A 25,466-nucleotide genomic window follows, 5' to 3' on the forward strand; every position below is an offset into this window, starting at 1 on the left:
AGCCGCCCATAGCAACTCACGCTCTGCCAGCTCACAGGATACAGAGGACCTCACACAGAGCTTACACCCGCAGACTGGAGATTCAGGCAGAGGAAAGGCAGCACAGTGGCAAAGGATTGGTAAATATCAACAATTTCATACAGAAAGCATACTGACAGCCTGGTATGATTGTTTCTCTCTGTTACTTGTGAATGTTGCTACTCTTAGAAGTGCTTCCCCTGTGGGAGGCTGCGACTAGATCCCAGCAAAGGGTTACACCACCGCTCTGACAGGTCACATAGTACAGAGGGTCCTTACTGCATCACACCCGCTCCAGGACTGCACACGAGGTTGGTCCTTCCGAGGAAGACGTGTCTCAGCACAAAACCCTTAACCCTAGCAGGGATAACAATAACCTTAACCCCTCGCCTACAGGGCACTTATACCCCTTCCTGCCCAGGCCAATTTCCAGCTTTCAGCGCTGTCGCACTTTGAATGACAATTGCGCGGTCATGCAACATTGTACCCATATGAAATTTTTAGCATTTTTTTGTGACAGATAGAGCTTTATTTTGGTGGTATTTAATCACCTCGGGGTTTTTTATTTTTTCTTAAACAAACCAAAAACCACAGAAACTGTTGGAAAAAAAAAGTTTCTTCTTAGTTTTTGTTATAAAATTTTGTAAACAAGTGATTTGTCTCCTTCACTGATGTGCGCTAATGAGGCTGCAGTGGTGGGCACTGATAGGCTGCACTGATGGACACTGATAGGTGGCACTGATGGACACTAATGAGGAGGCACTGGTAGAAGGCACTCAATGGCATTGTCAGGCATCACTGATGGGCACTGAAAAGCAGCACTGATACATGGCACTGATAGGCGGCACTGACTGGCACTGATAGGCGGCACTGACTGGCACTGATAGGCGGCACTGATGCGCACTGATAGGCGGCACTGACTGGCATTGATAGGAGGTACTGACTGGCACTGATAGGTGGCACTGACATGGCACTGATGCGCACTGATAGGCGGCACTGACTGGCACTGATAGGTGGCACTGATTGGCATTGATAGGTGGCACTGACTGGCACTGATGGGTGACACTGAAAGGCAGCTCAGATGGGCACTGATATGTGGCATTGATGTGCACTGGTAGGCACTGATATGTGGCATTGAAGTGGCACTGATGGGCACTGGCACTGATGAGCACTGACACAAGGCACTGATGGACACTGACAGGTGGCACTGCTGGGGCTACACTGATCATTAGGGCACACTGATCATCAGTGTGACAGCTCGAGAGGAGAGAAATGCCAATAACCGGCATTTCCCTGTTTACATGTGATCAGCTGTGATTGGACACAGCTGATCACATAACCGAGCCGACATCTTCAGCTCTTTCCGTGATTGGTGATCCGTGTGTCCGAGGGACACAGCGCACCACTGATTGCTGCGCTGCGCGCGCCCTGAGCCACGCATGCGCGGTGAGAATGGGAGGACGTCATATAACGTCCTCCCAGAATAGGAGAACAACCTTGCTCCCGTCATTGGACTATATGGTGGGCGGGAGGTGGTTAAAGTGATTCTAAAGGTTGATATATATATATATAATTTTTTACATAAACATATCATACTTACCTTCTCTGTGAATTGGTTTTGCAGCCCCGATCCTTCTTTTTCTCAGGTCCTCTTCCGGTGCTGCTGGCCCCTCCCCCAGATGAGTGCCCCCAACAGCAAGCCTCTTGCTCCCCAAGCTGCGCTCTTAAGAAAGGACATTGTCCATTCACACACAGAGCACGGCTCAGTCCTGCCCCCCTATCTCGTTTCATTGGCTCACTGGCTGTGATTGGCAGTAGAAGGAGCCAATGAGGAGGCAGAGACATAGGAGAGCTTCTGCTCTCATGCACACCTCTGGAGCAAGATGGGGCTCAGGTAGGTATAAGGGGGACTGGGGGGGAGCTGCATCCAGAAGAACCCTAGAATGCATTAAGGTAGGGGTGTCAAACTGGCGGCAGTCCCATCATGCCTCTGCCTTTGGGAGTCATGCTTGTAACTGTCAATCTTGCAATGCCTCATGGGACTTGTAATTTGGCAACAGCTGGAGGGCCGCCAGTTTGACACCCGTGTATTAAGGTATAAACCTTCTGCTTTTAGAACTGCTCAAGTTAGCACCTGCCTACATTTGGGCAGGTAAGACAGTAAATATATATGTATTTGACAGTTTTTATGGTCATCCACTTAAAGCCCAACTCTAAGCGCAACAACCCTATGAGGTTTCAGGTAGTTTCTCATTTCCTACTAATCTGCTTGTTCAGATTGACGTCTTAGTATACCTTCTACTATTCTCCCGGTCCGCTCTGAATGCATACACTGCAGGTCTTATAGGCCCCGGTGCTGTGATCACGTGTACTGTAGGTCATATAGGTCTAATAGGCCCCCTCTTTTCCTGGCCAATCATAAAACACGCATCCCTAGGCTTTGCTTTGTGAATGGCCAGGAGGGGAGGCAGCATGTAGAGCACCCTGGACATACAGAGTTCTATTAATCCTCCAATCTAAACAGGCAAATTTGTAGAATGTTGGGAAATGCTATTATGGCTATTAATTTCACAGGAATGTGTTCTGTTTCAAATGCCGCTTTATGCATTGATATACAGAAAGAAGAAACTATAAAGATAAACCTCTCTATGAACTCCAAAATTTCCAGAAGGAAGTCACTGCTCCTCTGATAATAAATCAAACCAGAGAAACAAATGTACCCAGAGCAGGTAAGATTATATTTAGTCAAAGCACTGAGCAATTGTGTATTATCTGCTGAGGCCCTTTGACCGCATAGGCTATTATCCGGAAAATTTATGAAATGCCTGACACCTGTGCCAGAAAAAAATGATTTATTTCACTGTGACAAGAAGCTACCCTCTGGTGATAAGGCAGTGCTAATAAATATATACAAAACAACCTTTTTTGGGCAAACTCAAATCTAAAGTGCTATAGTGCCAAACGCCTCTTCAAGGGGTCTCTGTGTAATAATACCTTACTGAAAAAAACATTTCATTCCCATCAATAAAGTGCTCAAAGCCCATAAGGTGTATTAATAATAAAGTGAAGTCACAACTCCTAAGCAAAATTGTCCATTAGCCCTGGTTCACACTGAATGCAACTTTGAAATTGCATTACTTCACTTGAAGTCGTGGGATTTCAAAGCTGAAGAGCAGTGCGATTTGTACCTCCGATTTCACTGTGGCTTGCAACTTCATTTAACAGAAGTCAATGCAAGTAGTAGAAAAAAGTAGTGCAGGAGTTATTTTTGAAATCGCACTGATTAACCGCTTTCTCACCGCCCTACAGCAGACATACTGCTACAGGATGGCAGGGGTTTGCAAAATCACGTGTATTTACGTGATTTTGCATTTCCAGGCAGGGGGCGCACGTGAGCCCTACCCGCGCTGCTGTTCGCAGCTTCGGCTGTCAATAACCGGGTCCCGACCGGAGACTACTTGCCGGCACCTGGTGATCACCAAGCATTACCGACGGAGAGAGAGAGAACTGTATGTAAACAGTATAGTTCTCTCCCGTCAGCTCTTGCACACTGCTTTATATGACTCTGCATAGCACCGCCATACAAAGCAATGTGCTTACAACTGTAAGCACTAACACCGCCCCCATAGTAAAACAGCACACAGTTAACCCTTTGATCGCCCCTCATGTTAACCCCTTCCTGCCATTCGTACAGTGTCAGTGCTTTTTATTAGCACTGATCACTGTATTGGTGTCACTGGGAGTGTCAGTGACACCAAGTCACTTCCCCCCAGTGTCAGAATGCACGCTGTAGCCACGATATAAGTCGTTGATCTCCACCATTACTAGTAAACAGTAAAAAAAAAATCCCAGTATATATACCGCCATTTGTAAACGCTATAACTTTCATGTAGACCAATTAATTTACACGTATTGAGTTTTTTTTAGAAAAGACACGGAGCAGAATACATTTTGCCCTAAATTTATGACAAAATTAGATTTTATAAATCTTTTTACTGGACATGTTTAATAGCAAAAAGTCAAAAATATTGTTTTTTCTCAAAATTGTCAGTCTTTTTTTTTTTTTGTATAGCACAAAAAAAATGCAGAGATTATCAAATACCACCGAAAGAAAGCTCTATTCGTGGGAAAAAAGGACGTACATTTCATGTGGGTGCAGCGTTGCATAACCGCGCAATTGTCAGTTAAAGTAACGCAGCGCCGTAATGCAAAAGATGGACTGATCAGGAAGGGCCGTAAATCCTCTGGAGGGCAAGTGGTTAAGACAGTGCCCTAGAAATACATTCTATGCGATTTCAGGTGTGATTTGTAAATCACATGTATCACATGAAATCGCACCAGTGTGAACCAGGGCTTAGGGAAAATCCAAGCATAAGTCTCGGATGTGCTCCACGCAACGTTTTCAATGAATGCTCCACCCACTGTTGCATATAGATTTGTATAAGTACATTGACTCTGGTGATCTAGAAAATCAACTGTGCTCCATTCAAAACTTGACATTCAGTTGTGCTCCATCCAAAAAGTTTGTGGAGCTCGGATTTTGGATGGAGCGTGGACCATAGATAATGCAAATTCTCGAACAATCATACTGTATGTAGGTTGAAGAGATTCCCCAAGTACACTAGGATCTGAGAAGCCATAGTAGTGAGAGAAAGAGAGGAAGGAAAGTAGGTGTCGGGGCAACCATTCACTCCAGGCCAGGGGGAGATGTTTTTAGTCCAACTGGTATTGCTCATCAGGTATTGGATCCAAGGATCCCACGTGTTTACGAACAACGCCAGTTGATCATTTAAAATCGCTGAAAGGTGTTTGTCGATCATGACCCAATTCAGTTTTGTCTTCAATAATTCAAACTGAACTATGGGAGACTTCCAGGATCCAGCAATAGTGATACATGCCACTTTGAATATAAATGTTATCAATCTTCCTATGGGCTTTGGGGTCTCCTCCTCTGTGCCTGTTGTGGGGATTTGATAAAGTTAATGCCAGTAAGAGAGTTAATAAAATTATACATGTGGATCCAACATTTTTGGAGCATTGGGCATGTGCTCCACACATTGTAGGCTGAGCCTCCATGGTCACAACCTCTGAAATAGAGGGGAGAGACTCACAAGGCTATTCTAGGGGAATCCATGTGCCACTGCAGAAACACTAGGTACCTGGCCTCTCTTAAGGGGGTGTTGACTTGACTTTTTAAGGTGTGCTGTGCCAACTTATGCCAGTCTGGCTAATCAAGCGTGTCCCCGATGTCCTGCTCCCGTTTGGTCATACAGGGCAGCGTGATGGGAGATGAGCATGTCATAGATTTTTGATATATATCTGGAATGTTTGTCAGTACATTTGTATAGATATTCCATAGGAGTGGCAGAAGAGGGATCTGTTTCAGAGAGGTCAGGAAATTAGCTATTTGGGTGTAGCGATAAGTCTTAGTATGCCAAACTTTTATTTAAAGAATTGTAGAGTCAGTATACTGCAGTGGTCACAGAAGTCTGCTATGGTCCTTATTTGTCCACCAGGAGAAATTCTGTGGGGCGAGACCTGTGGTGAAGTCTGGGTTGTTTAATAATGAAGCCAGCAGGGTATGGACAGATTTAAATTTATAACGGTTTGTCACTCTATCCCACAGCACCTTTTGGACTTTGAGCACTTTATTGATGGGAATTAAATTTTATTGATTTTTGAGTAATGTATTAATACACAGAGACCCCTTGAATAGACGATTGGCACTATAGCACTTTATGTTTGAGTTTGCACAAAATAAGTTGTTTTATATATATTTATTAATGCTGCCTGATCTACTATATTTATTATATGGAAAAGATCAACATAGCCTCTAAAGCTGTCATAAGTAAATGCAGCATGTAGCAATTTAATACTGAACATCCAGATTTTGCTCAGCATGGTCGTGACTATTTTTTGGCAGGTTAAGTTAAAAACTCATATTAAAAAAAACTGAATTAACTATCTGACAGTAGCATTGATACCTGGAAAACATTAGCAGTTCACTAAGATGCTCAATACATTTCTAGGCACGCTTTTCATTGTGTTATCACTATTTCCATTATCTGCAGAAAATCAAGGCGGTTTGAATCCAGCTAAAAGTGAAGATTGGAGCAGAGATTCTTCAAGCAGTCCAAGATATCAAAAGACCACATCGTCTGAACAACAAGCAACAAAACCATCCATAGATAAAAAGGCAGAACTTTCCAATCAAGGAAACTCTGAATGCAAAATGGGTGTGGTACAGAAACGCGTAAAAGATTTTGAAGAAATGAAGAAAAAAAATGAATTTTAAATATTCCTTCATGAACACAACAAAGCCACTCACTGCGCCCTCCATGCTTTCATATCACCGAAAACCCTTGTGAATAGGGATGAGCAAATCTGCCCAGGTTCGATCTGTTGGAAAATGTGAAATTCTGTGGACCCGAACCTAGCGGCAAACCCCCCAGTCTATGGAGAGGCAAAACCTGTTTGAAAATTCTGACTGGGGCTGACTATGGGGCACAGGTACCAATGCAAAAAAAAAAATAGTGGGGAGAGGTTCCTTTTCATGTGACCTCAAGGATGCCATGGCAAATACACAAATTCAAAACCCCTTTACTGCCCCCGTCAAGCATATTACGGCAACGGCAGGATGTATCAGGATGTAAACAGGCTCGATAACTAGCAACCGTGACTTGTTTACATGTTGTAGAGTCGGCTCCTGGCTCTGTATTAGAAATAATGTCATTCTAGGACAATTTGGAGATGCTATTATGTTTGCATGCACTAAAAGTATTTTGAGAATATGTTTAATGAACATAGAGATTTTATAAGCAGTTAAAGTGGTTGTAAAGGCAGAAGGTTTTTACCTTCATGGATTCTATGCATAAAGGCATAAAACATTCTGTGTGCAGCAGTGCCCCCAGCCCCCCCTAATACTCACCTAAGACCTCTCTTGATCCAGCGATGTGCAATTTGAGTCTCGTCTATCCCAGGACTCCCTCTTCTCATTGGCTGAGACAGAAGCGGCAGCCATTGGCTCCCACTGTTGTCAACAGCCAGTGAGCCAATGAGAAGAGAGAAGGTACAGGGCCTAGCCATGTCTCTGTGTGTGAATGGATACATGGAGCAGCGGGTGCTCCCATAGCATGCTGCTTGAGAAGAGGAGGATCTAGGCTGCTCTGTGCAAAATCACTGCACACAGCATGTAAGTAAAGACATGTTTGTTATATAAAAAGAACAAAAACGTAGCCTTTAGAATCACTTTAATGCATTATTATGAGACATAACCCTTTTGTTCTATGGGTGTTCTGCTTTCAGAAAATGCTTACGTTTTGGATTTTTAAGTGCAGTTTCAAGTTTTAAAAAATGTGTGTGTGCGTGGAAAAAAAAATCTTCAGAAGCAAAAGGGTTAAATGATATGCTTGCATATTGTCATAAAGCTGTATGTAGGGTTGTGACATGGTACCATTTTTACAGCCCCAGGAACAGTATACACTGGTAGCATTTGATTAATTTGAATAATAAATAATTGGTGTTTTTAGGTAGTTTTAGCAGCAACACGTCCTTTTTTTTATCAAGCAGCACTCTGTGACTGGTGGACAGAAATCAGTCCGTAATTCACCATGGCTGTCCCTGTTAATGAGAGAGAATGCAATAGGAAGAAGGGTCCGCCGCACACCAGAGGATAGATGAATATAGTGTGAGCACCTCAGACTTAAACATAAGCCTTATCAACATTACATAAAAAACAATATACCCCCAAAGTAACAAAAATACAAACCCCCTAAAACAAATGCAAATTTTTTTAAGGAACACCTTACAGCAAACAAAAATTGCTATGGATGAGACAGCAGCTAAAAGTGATTGTGGTCCTCAATCACAAGCTAAAATTAAAGCCAAAAAAGCCCCTAATAGTAAAACATAAAAAATGCAGAAAAGCAGTTTCCTGTGTGACCCTAATCCCTCCTAGGCACTTTGTCAGCTTTTTCTATTTGTTTCATACACAAGCTTTGATTCACTGACTCTATGGCTGCTCCTCACCCCTCCCCCTCCCTTTTATAGTGTGGTAGCTGTCTCATCTATTCCCTATTCCCTTATTGATCATGGTTCAAAGGCCATACAGTGCTTTTTTGAAGTAAAAAAATACACCCCAGTGCACTTGCACATACATTCCCCAGGATCGTAAATTTCAAACCCACAAGATTGGCTGAGAATTCAAGCTAACAATGAATTTGAACCTTATCTACACTTTTGAACTGAATTGAATTGTGTCAGAAAGGCTTAATATTAACCAAATGTAAAGTAAAAAAAAGTCATGTATCTGCTTATCACATATATGCAAGATGCTCTCTACCAATAAAAGGCATCAGAAAAGTCAGAATTCCTTTTTAATTGATTGTTATTGGGTGAATTGAATAATTTGGTTTCTGAGGTCCCTAGGGTAAAACGTTTTAGAATGTAAGACAATAAGGCCATGTTGTGGTTTTCATTATGATGAACTACTAATCTTTGCCAAACTCTCTTTATGTAAATCAGGGAAAGGTCTATCTAACTGTGAATGAAAGAGAAGGAACCCCAAAGGATCCCAAAATTGAATTAACATTAACCAAGTCCTATCTGTTGATTCGGTTAGGAGTTGTTCCCAGGGTTCATTTCCTATAGTAGTGCCCTAGTGAACCTTCTAGAGGTTCTGAGGAATACCTGGACCTGTTCAGTTTGGGCTATACTGGGATGCATTTTTAGTTATTTAATTTTCTACATTAAAGTGTTACTAAAGGTAAAATTTATTTTCTACTTTTGTGCACCAAAGTAAGAGGTATGCAAAGTCTTAACGTTTGTTTTATTTTAAAACCACCAACACCCTGAGTACAAAAGCCTGTCCCTGCCCATCTACTACAGGGAATGACCCTTGTTTTCTGTATGAAAGCAGTGGTCTCTTCTTAGATTCAACAGACCATTTGCTGAGTCAGACATATAGATCTAAAATAATTTGGGAGCATGAGCTTTGGCCTGAAAGAAAACATAAAGAGCATGCCCCTTTATGGTATGTAGACCCCCTATCCCTCCATATAGAACCACACCCCTCTCCCTCCACAGAGCACCAGTGCACTTTTCCCACCACAAGGTACCGTGCCCCCCCCCCCCTTGTACTGGGTCTCCCCCTCCCCCAAGAGCACTGATGTCCCTGTTCTCAATAAACTCCAATAACACCCCTCTTCTCCTACTATGCACCAGTGCCCTCTCCCCCTTCACCAGTGCTTCCTTCCCACAGCAGAGTATCAGTGCTTCTAGCACAGAGCAGCAGTGCCCCCTATTCCTCCACAGATTACCAGTGCACCCCTTCTCCTGCTCACAGAGTACTCTTCCTCTCAAAGAGCACCAATGTTATCCTACTTCCACACATCAATAACTCCCCTCTCATCCCACTGGGCATTAGTGCACATACGTTTTTCACTCTGGATCTCTTTTTCCTCCCTTTGATTACTGACACAGAGCATTTGCCTCTTACCACTGACCACCAACAAAGGCTATTTTTTTTTCCTGCAGCTGACCACTAATACCAGATATTTTTCCTCCATCTGTCCACCAACACTGACCAGTTTTTCCTTCCTCTGTCTACCAACACTGACCAGTTTTTTCTTCCTCTGTCCACCAACACTGACCAGTTTTTCCTTCCTCTGTCCACCAACACTGACCTGTTTCTCCTCCCTCTGACACCAGAGATTTTGCTCCCCCTGATCATCAGGGCCGGGCATTTTTTTCTACTGCTGATCACCGATACTAGCCTTTTTTAACTCCCATTGACCACAGATATCGGCTATCTCATCCTTCTGCCAACCAGCAATGTCTGTTGCAATCTGTATATTGGGGAAGGTTTACTATAACTGGAGCAGTCAGATTCTGGTGCAGCTGTACATGGCAGCCAATGAGCATCTAACTTCAGCTTGTTCAGTTAAGCTTTGACAATAAAACCTGGAAGCTGATTGGTTTCTATGCAGAGCTGTACCAGATTTTGGACCATGCAGTTTTAGTAAATAACCGCCATTGCGTTGTACATACCAAAGTGCTTCCTGCTGTACATTAACAACTCCTGGCCAAAGTGTTTCTCACAACAGTCACTGGTTTTTAACGATTTAATTTCCATTATGTTTTTCTTTAATTATTTTATTGCATGTCAATCTTAAGAGGAAGGAATGGGCTCTCAAAACCAGTAGTACTGTTTACCTTTTTGCTTGCTGTGATTGGCTATCACAGTGCTCACAAGGCACAGAGCAATTCCAATCCACTCTGTACTTTTAGCCTATACCCTCTTCTGTCTAACAACAGTGACAACGTAGGTATTGTGCATGTCGTTGGCATTTATAAATGTCCGTTCAGAATAAGCGTTCCTTCTGTCGTTTTACTGCAATGACTGGTGGTGGGTGATTAGGGTAGGCTCAAACAAAGTGTTAGCTTTTTGTCCATTTTCTGTCTTAATGTTTTTTTTAATTTTTGCATACAGTGAAGAGGGATTAGAACATCTGTTGGGGTTTTTTGTAATGTCTGTGTCACAGTTAGGGACATTCACCTTCACTATTTGTCCTGTTTATCACTATCATTGAGAATGAAAGTGAAAGAAAATCCCAAATTATGGGCTGTCTCCAGAATAAGAATAGAGGGGAAACCTTCCAATGATGGGGTTTCCTCTACTTTCTGTTTTAGCTATGGGACAGGAAATGAAAGAAAATCTCCCCAATGGGACACAGATGGCAAAAGAAAAACTGACAGGGGTTGTTATAACCCTCCCTTACCAGGGGCGGACTGACCATTTGGAAACTCAGGCACTGCCCGAGGGCCCGGGGTCAGTATGGGGCCCCATGAGATGCCCCTGGTACCTTTTTCATAGGCTTTTTTTAGTTTGGGCAAGGACACAGGGGCCCCATGATCTCCCATTGCCCAGGGGCCCCATGAGTTGTCAGTCCGCCCCTGTCCCTTACTATATCCAAAGAGAAAAAAAAAGTGTTGCCTTTAGTTACTGGAGGTCCCTAGTTTACGAATAAGATAGGGTCCGTAGGTTTGTTGTTAAGTCGAATTGTATGTAAGTTGGAACAATGAAGCATAGAGAAGTATTAACTCCCCTGTAGAGTTTGTTTTGCTGTCTGTGCCCCTGTTCACATTCTGTCCCTGTGAAAATTGGATTTTGAAAATATTGGGTTGTTGTGGAAACAAGGACTGGTGATAAACCTTCAGTGCAGACACCTTCTCATGATAACTCTTACAGGAGTGAATTTTCCCTTCCTAAGGGTAGATTTTCTCTGACTTCCTGTTTCTTCCTCTGTTTATAAGTACGAATTGTTCGTAACGCAAATGTTCGTAACTCAAGGAATGCCTGTGCACTTTAATGATGAGCCTTTAGGAGTACGTGTATCTCTGCCATCACTGGAAATGTTTTATTCTCTAGTACTGTTTTCTGCCAGTTACCTGCTCCCACTTCTGCTTTTTTTGCTAAAGCGAGAATTGCAGAAAGTCAGTTCCACCCTTCCAGTCCACATACTCCTGGGACATGTCACACATCCCAGGAGGCTGCCGGACCAGTTTGTAAATGCAGCGCATCTCATGCATGTACAATGGGAAGCCAGTTGTGAATCAGTGGGAAGTCACAGCCACCTTCCCACAGCCAATATGTCGGCACCTGAGAGATCTGAAGATCGATGAAGAATCAACCAGGCTGAAAGTAAGGCGGGACTCCAGAACTGTTTCTTAAAAGGCAGTAGCTGCAGTATTTGTAGTTGCTATCTTTCATTATTATTTTTTTATATAAATAATCAACATTTGTCTTTAAGGAATATTTTGTAGATACAAGGATTGCATTATATAAGTAGGCTAAGATGACATTTAACCATATTCCTTTAGGCAATGCCCAATATCAGAGCAATTTAAGCACACCTACTTTTTTCAGTAGTGTGCTCCATATATTTTCTGCTTTCTGGGGTGGCCCCCTTTCTCATATTCTAATGTCAGTAGGTATGATCACAGGTAGCAATATCAGGTGTCAGAGAGATTTTGGTAAAAAAAATAGAACATTTCTATTTCACGTCTTAATATAATCATGCTCTAAAACGTACCTCCAAACTTTCTGAAATGGTAAAGGGGGACACCTTTTAATACACATCTGGGGTTATTTTCTAAAACTGCATGGTGCAAAATCTGGTGCAGCTCTGCATGGAAACCAATCATCTTCCAGCAGGGCTAAAGTCAGGCGGCATAATTTCAACACTGTGTGAGAATCACTGACAGTCTGTCAAGCAGCGTCACGGCCTGGCAAACACTAGTATGTATTAGGCTGTTATTAGATTAGGATGATTAAATGGAACCCTTTATATCAGATGTCCTCATAAGAGTCCTCCTTTACATCAAGAGTTCTCATCAGAGCCCCCCTTTACATCGGGTTCTCATCAGATTGCCTCAATACTTCAGGGTCCCCATCACTGTGCCCCTTTACATCAGGGTCCCCATCACTGTGCCCCTTTACATCAGGGTCCCCATCAGAGTGCCCCCTTACATATGATGTCCCCATCAGAGTGCCCCCTTACATCAAGTGTCCCCATCAAGTGTTTTCTGTATGGTTGGCATTGCTTTCAAGCTTCCTTACGGGAAAAGCAGTGGACAAAAAATAAAAGTGAAAGTGAAAGCTTGTGATTCCTGGGATTGCTGCAAGATACAATGTTTCTATGGCTTCTGCTCCTTCTTTTCCTTCAACAAAGAGGTAATTTTATTAAAATATTGGGATTAATTCCATGAAGACACACAGGCAATGATGGAATGAGTATGTAGACATGATGAAAAATCAGAGAATCTCATTGTCTTTGCTGCTAGAGCATTTCTTTCAGTGCTAGAGCTGAGATGAGAGAAGGGAGGAGGATGGTTCCATTAGCTTCCAGAGATCTGACATCCTCCCTTCATATAATACACTCAGCAATATGTATTTCATGTCATAAAAACCATCATCAGGATAAGGCTAGGATTTTACAAATGACTGTAAAATAAAAGAAGGATGTTTATATTTTATGCAATTAACATAACAGTCGGTGAGGTGATGCTGCGGGGGAGGAGTGAATTTGGTTTTATGGCAAATTTGAATTTGCTAGACAATTACCAATTGCACATAAGCAAAATATCACCAAAGCAGAAAATTTCAGTTTTGCATCTTGAGCAATTAATAAAAAAATGTACTTGATTTTTTTCAAAGGGCGTGATTTATTAGGGCCCTCAATCCCCTCATGTTTTGCATTGTATTGGTATTGTTTGTCACATGTTCTGTCCCCCATTGTAATGTACAGCGCTGAGCGAACTATTGGCGCTTTATAAATACTGTATAATAATAATTTAATAGGGTGTTTTTGTATAAATTGAAGGTAGATTTCTGTAATTTAGTGTTGTTTGAATTTGTGTTTTTTTTTTTCTTTGTGTACTTGAGTGATTTTGCATGTTATCATTTGACGATTTACTATTTTACTTTTTTAATTGGCTGTTTTTTCCTTTCTGTTAAAAGCAAATTCATGAGAGTAATTAAAGTGGTTCTAAAGGCTGAAGGTTTTTACCAAAAACCTTGAGCATGTAGCTCACCCCCTCCACAGCCCTTCTTATACTTAAGCATGATCTTGATCCAGCAATGTGTACAAAAGAAGTTGCTCTCCTGGCTTTCTGCCTCCTCATTAGCTCAAAAAAACAGGGTGGGCCATTGGCTCCCTTGCTGTCAATCACAGCCAGTGAGGAGGGAGCAGAGGCGGGGCCAAGCCCAGCTCTGTGTGGCTTATAGACACACAGAGCAGGGCTCAGGAACGAGCACACACAAGTGCCCTCTTAGCATGCAGCTTGCTATGGGGCACTCAGCAGGGGGGAGGAGCCAGAACACTAGCGGGGGACCCGAGAAGAAGAGGATCAGGGCTGCTCTGTGCAAAACCAAAGAGGGAGACAGAACAGCAGCGGTTTCTGAGCGTAGTAATGTAATAAAATTATATTTATTGAAAAGATCATGTAACAGCTCACAAGAGTACTTGAACAAGGCACATCACTAATAAACCACCCCTCGCCGAATGGTCCACTGTCAGTGGTGTCTATCCAGAGAGGCGCGGTCACACTGGGCAGGTGGGTAGACTCCGTCGCTTGAAGTGGTGACGTCACCAGATCCGGGAGCAGAGGAGAGGCTGATAGGCATCACGCGTTCGGAGTATACGTGCTCCTTCCTCAGGCTGTGAAGCGGCTAAGTTGACTATGGGCTACATATATATATATATGTATATATATATATATATATATATATATATATATATATATATATATACATAGGGTAGAGTGGACTACAGAGCTCAGCATAATAGTATGGAGAACTAAAAACACAACATTACTGTACTAAGACCAACTTAAAACAAGTTTTTTTTTAAAACAGAGAGTAATAGAGAAATGAATAATTATGAAAGATAATATAATATTGAGAAACAATAAATAAAGTTCAAATTAGGAGGTCAAGAGAAGGGCACTAGGAGATCAGTATAAAGCCCATGGGAAGGCTGTAAACAACATAATACTTACACACCAAAGGTATTGATAGAGACCATAAGGGACCTAGGGGGTAATAATAATATGTATTATGTTATAATATAAACACACATATATATATAAGAAATTAATTAGGGATAGGCAGAATTTCCTAATAGACCCAAGGTCTACAGGATGGAATGGACCTCAAGATCCTCATTCAATCCCTATATAGTGTCCAGGGTGTCAATCCAATAAGTTTCCCTACTGCAGAGACGTCAGATACGCTGTGGTTTTGGGTAACCTTTGGATATGGCCCCTATTACCCAGACTCGAAGGTCGGCGGAGGACTTATGATGATATTTGAAAAAGTGTTTTAGGATACTGAGTTTACCATGGCACAGAGCAGGTAAGTATGACATGCTTGTTATTAAAAAAAAAATGGTACCTTTATTATCAGTTTAACCCCTTCACGCTGGCCACACGCAAATGTGCGACCTCCCGGCATCTGGGCCTTGACGCTGAGCGGCCGCACATGTTCATGTAACAAAAAACATATGTGCTGAGAGCGCGTGCCCTGCACGCTCACAGCACACATGTGCGGTACTCACAAAAAAGGTCCCGGTCCACTCTTTCGATCTGGACCTTTCCCGATCATGTGACCGGCCGTGACATGGCGTCACGGCTGCCACATGACACTAAGCCCCACCCCATCCCACCCACCTCCCAGCGCAGGAACTCCTCTTCACGTCGGGACGATCCGGCGTGAAGGGGTTAAGGAGGCATTTTGTGAGGAAGGGAATGGGTCCAAAATAGTTGAAAGGAGCTTCCATAACCCTCAGGAAACATTTAGGTTCACGTTTGTGTGATGCGGGAATATATAAGTACCTGAAATAAATAAATAATGCACACAAAATTGCACACATTCTCAAATACTGCAGAAAACAAACATTCCTTTTGTAGGTACGTAGTGCTGCAATTCATTCTTAATGGCACCCTAACTGTCAGGAAAGGCCTGCTCATAGTGCAGGCAAAGATCCGCAGCCCACAAATATGCGCATGCACAGAATTATAATGAACCGGGTAGATGTGTGGGTACTTGGGCATAGGAACGCGCGCATGCGCACTCACACATCCAGGCACGCGCCTGTAACTAATGCTGTATATGAAAAATCTTTTTCTGTCTACAGATCACGCTCTGCAGCTGACTGCTTCCATATCTCATCGAGCCATGATGGGGGAAGATGTGACCATACCCTGCTCATTCACAGTCAATAACCCTCCTATCAATCAGAAATTTCTTGCCATAACCTGGTATTTTCAGGGAAAGGAAATATTAAGTGTCCAGAATGCAAAAGTGATAGCAAGAGATCCAAGTACGTCATATACAGGCCGGGCAAAAGATGGAATGGCTGATCTGTCTATAGCAAACATCACTATAATGGACGGAGGGATCTATAAGTGCTCCATACTGTACACCCCAAAGAGGGAGGAGAAGGAGATCAGATTGGATATACAAGGTACACAGGTCAAAGTATTTAACCACCTGTTATATGGGTTTATTCTTTTACAATATTATCAGAACTGAATCACTCATGAAGTGACCTAGGTGGGTAATTAGGGCGTAATGGGTGTCCAGGGATTCACAGTGCTAGACCAAGATAGAGAGCAGGTGGAGCTTGAAGTAGTATTGAACCTACAGCATTTTTTAGCTTAACACATTGAGCTCAATAAAATAGGCATTTCCCTGTAAACTATGTGTCAAAGTTCTTATCCCAGCACTTGCAGTGTACAACTTTTCCATGCATATGGATCCTGCGCTCTCAGTGCTGCTTCCCTGAACTTCACATGGTAGAGTTAACAGTGGTCAGTGCAGTCTCTAGTCAGTCTGTTAGCTTCGAGAAGGGAAAAGGAGGGAGGAGCATAGGAGCAAGCACCTTGTCATGCTAAGCCTTGGGGTTGTGTGCAACTTTAGTCCCTGCATGCAAGGGTGGCTTCATACAACTATGCAACAGAAAGGGGCCACCCTGAAACAGGAAACCTGAGCCAGCAGTCAAGGCATCAGCTTAAACTGAAACAAAGGTAATGATTAAAAAATAAAGAAGCTGCATACTCAGTGAGTGATTAAATCAGCTGCTGACAGTGATTTCAGGGTTAAATATTTGAAGGAACTAAGGTTCACTGATCTGCTCTGCTTAGGGGGAACTAGGAAGTGCTCAACTCTGAGCACTTCCAAGTTCAGAGCTGTCAGAATCCCAGCCAGGGCCGGAGCTTGTGGGCTGCTGGGGTGGGCTTTGCCCCCCCAGATATCAGTGGTGCCCCCCCAGGACCAGTGACATATCATCATGTGTGCAGGGTGCACTGTTCCTTATCACACACTGCACACAGACATTTTGTCAGCAGTGCAGCAGCATCTTTAACCACTTGCCCTCCAGAAGATTTTTGTCCTTTTTTCCCTTTTTTCTTTCGGTGGTATTTGATCGCCTGTGCATTTTTAATTTTTTGTGCTATAAAGAAAAAAAGACTGTCAATTTTGAGAAAAAAACAATATTTTTGACTTTTTGCTATAAAACGTCCAGTAAAATAATTTTAAAAATCAAATGTCATCATAAGTTTAGGCCAAAATGTATTCTGCAACATGTCTTTGCTAAAAAAATGTAAATGAATTGGTTTACATAAAAGTTATAGCATCTACAAATGACGGTATATTTACTGGAATTTTTTTATTTTATTTTATACTAGTAATGACAGCGATCAGCAACTATTAGCGGGACTGACACTAGGGGGAAACTGACTACCTACCACTGACATCTCCAGTGACACTAATACAGTGATCAGTGCTAATAAAAAGCACGGACACTGTACTAATGGCACTGGGAAAGAAGGTGTAAACATCTGGGGTGATCAAAGGGTTAACTGTGTGCTGGGTGTTTTGCTTTGTAAATATGCTGCTTTGTATTACTCTGCTATGCAGAACAATACAAAGCAGCATGCTGGTGCTTACAGGGGGAGAGATCTATATTGTTTACATACAGACCTCTCCTCTGTCAGTGTTCCTCGGCGATCGCTGGGTGCCAGCGGAGGATTACTGGCCGGGACCCGGTGATTGACAGCTGTAGCAACCAATGGCGGCACGGGTAGGGCGGCACGCACACCCTACCCGGAAATACAAAATCACAAATATACACATGATTTTGCGCAACCCTACCACCTTGTAGCAGCAGTTCTGCTATAGGGAGGTCAGAAAGCGGTTAACCACTTCAATACCAGGCACTTTTACCCCCTTCCTGCCCAGGCCAACTTTCAGCTTTCAGTGTTGTCGCATTTTGATTGACAATTGCACGGTCATGCAACATTGTACCCATATGAAATTTGTATCATTTTTTTCACACAAATAGAGCTTTCTTTTGGTGGTAATTAATCACCGCTGAGTTTTTATTTATTGCTAAATAAACAAAAAAAACCCAAAACGTTTGAAAAAAATGCGTTTTTCTTCATTTCTGTTATACAATTTTGCAAATAAATAATCTTTCTTCATAAATTTAGGTCAAAATGTATTCTGCTAAATTTCTTTGGTGAAAATAACCCAAATGAGTGTATATTATGTCTATATTATTTAGTCTGTAGGAAAGTTATAGAGTCCACAAACCATGGTATATACTGAATATATGACAATCGATCAATCCTGTTGTACTGACGGTCCATCTAATTTTTTGTGGCCCGAACACCAGGATAGTACAAATACCCCACAAATTATCAATTGTTGGAAAATAAACAGTCCAAGGTATTTAGTAAGAGGCATGGTGAGTTTTTGGAGGTTGTAATTTTTTGTTACAATTTTTTGGAAAACGAAGAAATTAAAAAAAAAATTAAAAATCAGAATTGTTTTTTTTTTTACATATTGTCACCAGTCCAGTAAAGCATTATTATATAACTGGTGTGGCGGTGATCAGGGACACTGATTGGTGACAGTATGTTAAAAAAATTGTAATAATTTACTATTAATTTGTTTGAATTTTTTTCTATTTTTTTTTATTACATTATTTTTTAAACTTTTTTTTTTCAACACACTGTGACCAAAGCAATACATAGTAACATTGAACAGCTCTGGGCAAGTGATGAGGATTTTTTTTTTTTTTTACACATGATTGCTAATACCGATGTATTTCATTGATATTTGCAATCATTGTTATTGAATGAAACTGATTAATTCAGTCTTTTGTTGTGATTCGCTGTGATTGGGCAAAGCTCATCACATGATACAGATGGGCTGTGATTGGCCCTGTCTGTACCATGTGACTGCTTTGACCAACCACAGCTAACAACACAATTGTATACAGTGGATGGCATGACAAGAAGCCATCCATTGTATACAATTGATATGTGACCTGCTGTGATTGGTTACAGTGGTCACATGGCACTGGCAACGGGCTGGTGTAGTGATATGTGACGGATCGTGTCGCTGCTCGGCTCTGCGGCCTCAAAGCCAGATGCGGGTGCAGTGTGCTGTGCTGATCCTGTTGCTCAATCTCTCACTCTCATGAATCCGATCAGTGAGATGGAGAGAGAGGATGGTCAGAGCACAGCACAGTGTACTGGATGAATAGAATAGAGCAGGCAGTCTACCCCTGGCCACACTGCACCCCCTGATGTGCACACACAGCAGTGAAAGGGCGCGCTGTATAAATGCAGCTCAAAGTTGGATTGCTTACAGAGGGCAGGAAGTAGCTGTAGATCCTGCAGCTGAGAGAATATTGGTGAGTCCAGGCATACTGACATCTCCCACCCTTCCTTCCTTGGATGTCTGCTGTTCTGACTGAAAAAGAATGCTGCTCTTCTGAAAAGCAATTCACTCACAGATTACTTTTCTGAGGCATTTCACAGGTGGTGAGAAGATGATAAATTGCCTCCTCTCCACCTGTTTTAACCCCTTAAATGCTGCAACCACCACAACCACATGCATTGCACACAGTTACAGAGAGGTTGCAGAACGCACCTTTTTTTTTTATGGGTCATGTTCAGTGATCAGTGGTGCCTGCCAAATGCAACATGGGGTATAATCCTTGCTGCAGAATGTGTACAACACCCGCTGCTGCCTTGTCAGCTAAGAGTCTGTTCACACCAGACGCTGCATTACAATACAGTGGCTGGTGTGCTGCGTTGTATCAGCTCAGTGTAGATGTGCCAAATGTGGTCAGGGCCAGTGCTTCCAATAGGCAAACTAGGCAGCCACCTAGGGCACACTGTCACCTAGGGGTGCCTGAGCGCAGCACAGGCACAGAACCCTAAGTGTGCCATGAATAATGAAAAATATGTATGTTTAATTGCAGCCACATGGAGAGGTAGGGTATTAAGAGAGGAGAGGATAAATCGATAGTGTGTTGACGTTATGCCCCCCTGACTTTTTTTTACTGCACCCCCAGATTAGACTAGGCTAGATCCAGCCCTGATCCCAGCACTACTACCATGCATGCTTCAAGTCAGGCGTCTTTGGATCTTGGATGAGCATAATCAGCAGGCAGAGGAGACATCAGGGACCTAAGAATCTCCAGATCTCATTAAGGAGCATGTTTATTCTGAAACCTCTTCCCTCCACACCTGCTGCCGCAAGGGACACATACTGCCGACTACGCCAAGTGTGAGTGGGTGCAGCGGCACAGAACACTCGGCGTCCAGATGCAGAAAACTGAACTGTATTGAAGTTGAAGTTCAGCAATACACAACAATCTTGGTGGGACTGCAACCCGACCATGAACACTCACATGATGTAACAGCGAATAGTAGTAGCAGTAGGTCTCAGGTGTGCGGGCAGGTTCTGTTCCGAGTGGTGGATAGTTTTAGGATGACATGTATTTTTGTTTCAGCTACTCCACAGATCAATATCGCAGACAGAGTTGTTGTTCCAAATAAAGAAAGCTCCCTACACAGTGTCATCTCTGGATTCTTTCCAGTGGACATCAATATTAAATGGCTCCGGGATGGAGAGATATTGAAAAATGTGAATATGGAGAAACCTCAGAGAGACCCGGTTGGGACGTACAGTGTGAGGAGCTCAGTAACAATAACACCCACTAAGGAGGACAGAGAACGGACCTTCTCCTGCAGAGTCCAACATGAGTCTCTTACTGAACCTCTCCAGGAGGACTTCCAGCTGGTGTATGGAGGTAACATTATCATTACTTGGTACAATGCTTCAAAATTACATTAGACAGAACTATCTGCTCTAACCTACCCCACCATTCTATGCTATATCCTCTCCTATATCCAGTAATAGTAAATCTAAGTAGGATTTACACATGGGGGGTTCTGCCACCCATCAATTGAAATTCCACCCACAGCATCATTAGTCTCTCCCCTTTCTTCAGCCCCAGCATATACACCTCACTTCCCAGTGTCCATGGCAGCAGTTGGATGGCCCCTCCAATATACAGAGCTATCATTGCCCTCTAGCTATTTCTCCTCTAGAAAAACCAGAGAACATGGCTGAGTTTTAAGGGTAACTATAGGTGTGGTATAGGCGGCTGTCCCTGTTGCTGTTGTATTAAGAAAGGGGAGGGATTTAGATCCATGGTTAGTGCCAAGGTTTACAGGATCAAGAACTTTATCAACTGTAATACTAAGCATCTAAAATATTTGATCACCTGTAGAATTTGTCAAGTAAAATATGTTGGTAGGACAACTAGGAGGCTACGAGGTCACCTCCAAGAACATGTTTATGACATACAAAAGAATAATTCTACCAATGTCGCTAATCATTTTAACAGTGCTCATGGAGGTGACCTTAGTGCTTTGAGCATACAGGGTATTGAGAGGGTGCAGAGGTCTCCTAGGGGTGGAGATGGCTTTAGATTGCTGTGCAAAACATGAAGTCTTTTGGATTTTTTATTTGCATACATGTATTACTAATGGTTTGAATTTGAATGGGATCTTACCAATTTTTATGAGTGACTTCTTTACCCAACCATGGCCTCACCCCCTCCCTCTCTGGTGAGATTTTTGCCAGCTTTTTAAATACATGCTTTTATTTGGTGCTGATCTTTTTTGATTATTCTGTGTGTCTCTGCCCGTTCCATCACCTTATTGGCCTTCTTGGTCTTTATTATACCTGGGATGGTGAGGATAAGACAGAGACTTTATGTTATTGATCTGAGGCATAGTTATTTGGTGTGGTGTTTTCTTCATGGTATGCTGTTTTTTTGTTTCTTCTTCCCATGCATTCTTTACAGCTTGATTTTCATTTTTACTTCTGTCAACTCCATTGTGCGATGCGGGAATTCTTGCAGATATCCTTTGGGTTGGTGTGTTGGATTTTGTGCATTGCACTTTGGGGATGTTAAAATTGTTGTTAGTTGCAGAACTGTCTTTATCTTTAAATTAATATACAAAGGATCCCCCTGCGCTCCACAGAACCTAGTGACCAAAAGTAAGCTGCTATCACCTATTCTTTATACCTCAAGATATGTGCAAACAAATTATATTTATGATGAAGCGCTCAACTTATATAAAAGTGATTAAATTATCTCCTTCCAAAAATTAAATAATCATCAATCTACAGAATATCTAGTGCAAAATCCCCACACATAAATTATAAACCCCCTGGTGGTAAATAGTGATAATCAACAAAATGACACTTGAACTGTGCAAAGTGATAAGTATTATATAGGAAAATAATTCAAAATCAATTCAACATTATTGGTGATGCCACACTGTGCAAAATAATAAAAGTGTTCAATACACGGTGGTTATGACTTCACTCCATGCTGCAATTGTGCTCTTCGTGATACTCTTGATGTGACTCCCCTCAATAGTAGCCAAAGTGCCCCCTCACCTTCCACATTCGACCCTTGCAGGTCACAAAGCTTTATATATGTAATATATCTCTGCCAGGTTTTTGATACTCCACTGCCTCCACCGACTTAATCAAGATCCTCCTCCAAGCAATGAGTTCCTCTCAAATACCTTCCCTCACAATACGGACTCAAATACAGGGCGCATCGGAGATGGGAAAAGGCCGTCAGCGGAGACTCCACACACCGGGCGCCGCCTTGTTGCTCGCAGTGCGCATGGCGACGCCCGGTGTGTGGAGTCTCCGCTGACGGCCTTTTCCCATCTCCGATGCGCCCTGTATTTGAGTCCGTATTGTGAGGGAAGGTATTTGAGAGGAACTCATTGCTTGGAGGAGGATCTTGATTAAGTCGGTGGAGGCAGTGGAGTATCAAAAACCTGGCAGAGATATATTACATATATAAAGCTTTGTGACCTGCAAGGGTCGAATGTGGAAGGTGAGGGGGCACTTTGGCTACTATTGAGGGGAGTCACATCAAGAGTATCACGAAGAGCACAATTGCAGCATGAAGTCATAACCACCGTGTATTGAACACTTTTATTATTTTGCACAGTGTGGCATCACCAATAATGTTGAATTGATTTTGAATTATTTTCCTATATAATACTTATCACTTTGCACAGTTCAAGTGTCATTTTGTTGATTATCACTATTTACCACCAGGGGGTTTATAATTTATGTGTGGGGATTTTGCACTAGATATTCTGTAGATTGATGATTATTTAATTTTTGGAAGGAGATAATTTAATCACTTTTATATAAGTTGAGCGCTTCATCATAAATATAATTTATCTTTAAATTGGTCCAGTGTAGCAGGAGGAGGACCCAGTGTTGATTAGGAGGAACAGATGTTGCTGGTACTTAAAACCAACACTTTGTACGTGGGACCACTGGGTAATGAATAAGCGCTGTCTTTAGCGTGAAACACATTTACCTGCCAGTCCCCCACTGTATTTCCACTGTCTGTATTGGTTTTATCCTGGTTCTATAAAGTGGATTGTTTGGAGTGCAGCTGATCGGACTTCCTTTGTTCTTATCATTGCATCTCTGTCTGCTCTTCACTCCAGCGTTACACAGCCCCCTTCATACCCTTTACTCTTCTCTCCTGCATATGCTACCTGCTTTTATACCCTCCATGCTCCTTTACTACTCAAGCCATACCCTCTACGTTCCGATCTTGCACATACTACTCAAGCCATACCCTGTACATTCCTCTCCTGGATATACTGCTTGCTGCCATACCATTTGCACTCTGCTGCTGCACATACTTCCTGTTCTCATACCATCCACACTCCTCTACTGCACATATTGCCCTATGCCATACCCACCAAACTCTGTTTCTGCACTAAGCCAGCTGTCATCCCCTGTGCATTCCTTTCCTGCACATATTGCTTGCTGTCATACCCTCTGCACTCCTTCTTTACATACACTTCTTGCCAGGGCTTCTTTTTTCAGCTGGAACTTGGTGGAACTCAGTTCCGCCATCTCTGGTTCAGTTCCTCTGCTTCCTGCTCATCACTATTACTTGTAAACACAGAAGTCCAGTTTGGAACTTGGTGGAGTTTTTAAGGAGTGGGGGAGAAGATGAGGGCAGTGGAGAGGGGGATCTGTGCAGAGGTCAGAGCTGAAGAGGGGCAAAAGTGAGATATCGATGGGGGACGCAGAGGTAAGCAGCTGTGGCAGAGGGCTGAATTCTGCACTCTGTGTGTACTGCACCCCTGAACTCTGCACTCTGTGTGTAGAGCACCCCTGAATGCTGCACTCTATGTATAGCGCACCCCTAAACTCTGCATTCTATGTATAGCGCACCCCTGAACTCTGCACTCAATGCATAGCGCACCCCTGAACTCTGCACTCTGTACATAATACACCCCTGAACTCTGGACTCTGTGTGTAGCACACCCCTGAACTCTGCGCTTAGTTCACCCCTAAACTCTGCGCTCTCTATGTAGTGTACCCTTGCACTCTATGGGTAGCACACCCCTAAACTTTGCACTCTGTGTGTAATGCCCCCTCAAACTTTGCACTGTGTGTAGTGCACCCCTGAATTCTGCACTCTGTGGGAAGCACACTCTTGAACTCTGCACATAGCGCACTCCTGAACACTGCACTCCGTGTGCAACACACTGAATTCTGCAGTCTGGAAATAATGCACTCCAGGTATTTAATGTCTCTTTCAGACCCTCCCGCTGTTAATTAAATTTAGCCACGCCTACTATTTGTGGCCATTTGGTGGATGTACATGAGTGGGTTGGAGGGGGATTGTTTTGGGGAGATATGGTTATGTTCCTGCACCTATTCTATGAGAACAAAAACCCTGCTTTTTGCTGCCATACCCTCCATGCTCCTCTCCTGTACATAATACTCTGCTCTCCACACTACTCTCTTGCACATAACGCCCACTCTCGTACCCTCCACACTCCTCTGCTGCACAGAATGCCGGCTGTTGTACCCTACACACTCCTCTCCTGCACGTACAGCCAGCTGTCATACCCTCCACAATCCCCTCTTGCACAGTGCCTGGTGACACCACTTTAGCATTGTTAATGTTATCAATGTGGCCCTTTCTGAAATGGTCACACATTTACTAATATGAATAAAAATAGAAAGCTGATAATCAATAAGTAGGTTTGCAATAGTGTACACATGCATTTACATATACTGTATGGAAAACAGCATTAAGAAAATCTATATGTCACTTGTATTGCAGATATCCCATCTGTTCGCATCACTTCCCAAGCATTTAAGTTAAATGTGCAACAGAAATTGGTGTGCAGTGTTTCTGGGTTTTTCCCAGAATCCATCATTGTGAACTGGTTCTTGAATGATACCCTGTTGAAGAATACAAAGAAAAGGGTGATCAGTAGCTCAGCTGTGGAATCTGTCTACCTCTTCACTCCAACAGAACAAAACTTGGGCATGGAGCTGACATGTGTGGTGGATCATGCAACCCTCACCATTCCACATGTGGAGAGACTGCTGGTACAAGTCACAGGTAAGTGACTGTCCCACTCAATGGCATAACTATATCTTGATATAACCATTTAACTACTTGTTGACAGGGCCTTTTAATATATATACATCAGCCAGCAAGTGG

At 42.7% G+C, this 25,466-nt stretch overlaps 1 protein-coding gene across 1 annotated transcript in view; it reads left to right on the forward strand.

The window, feature by feature from the left end:
- The window catches only part of LOC149472061 (uncharacterized), an 86,681-nt gene that overhangs the window by 24,259 nt on the left and 36,956 nt on the right, over nt 1-25,466 (forward strand). Inside the window, exons 4-5 of the mRNA XM_089693199.1 lie at nt 20,388-20,687; nt 25,080-25,364. Coding sequence (XP_089549325.1) covers nt 20,388-20,687; nt 25,080-25,364 — 585 coding nt within the window. The remainder of the gene's footprint in view (nt 1-20,387; nt 20,688-25,079; nt 25,365-25,466) is intronic.

The sequence above is a fragment of the Staurois parvus genome, unplaced genomic scaffold (assembly GCF_062004578.1).
Source record: "Staurois parvus isolate SC_StPar_1 unplaced genomic scaffold, SC_StPar_1.0 ptg000024l, whole genome shotgun sequence".
Lineage (NCBI taxonomy): Eukaryota > Metazoa > Chordata > Amphibia > Anura > Ranidae > Staurois > Staurois parvus.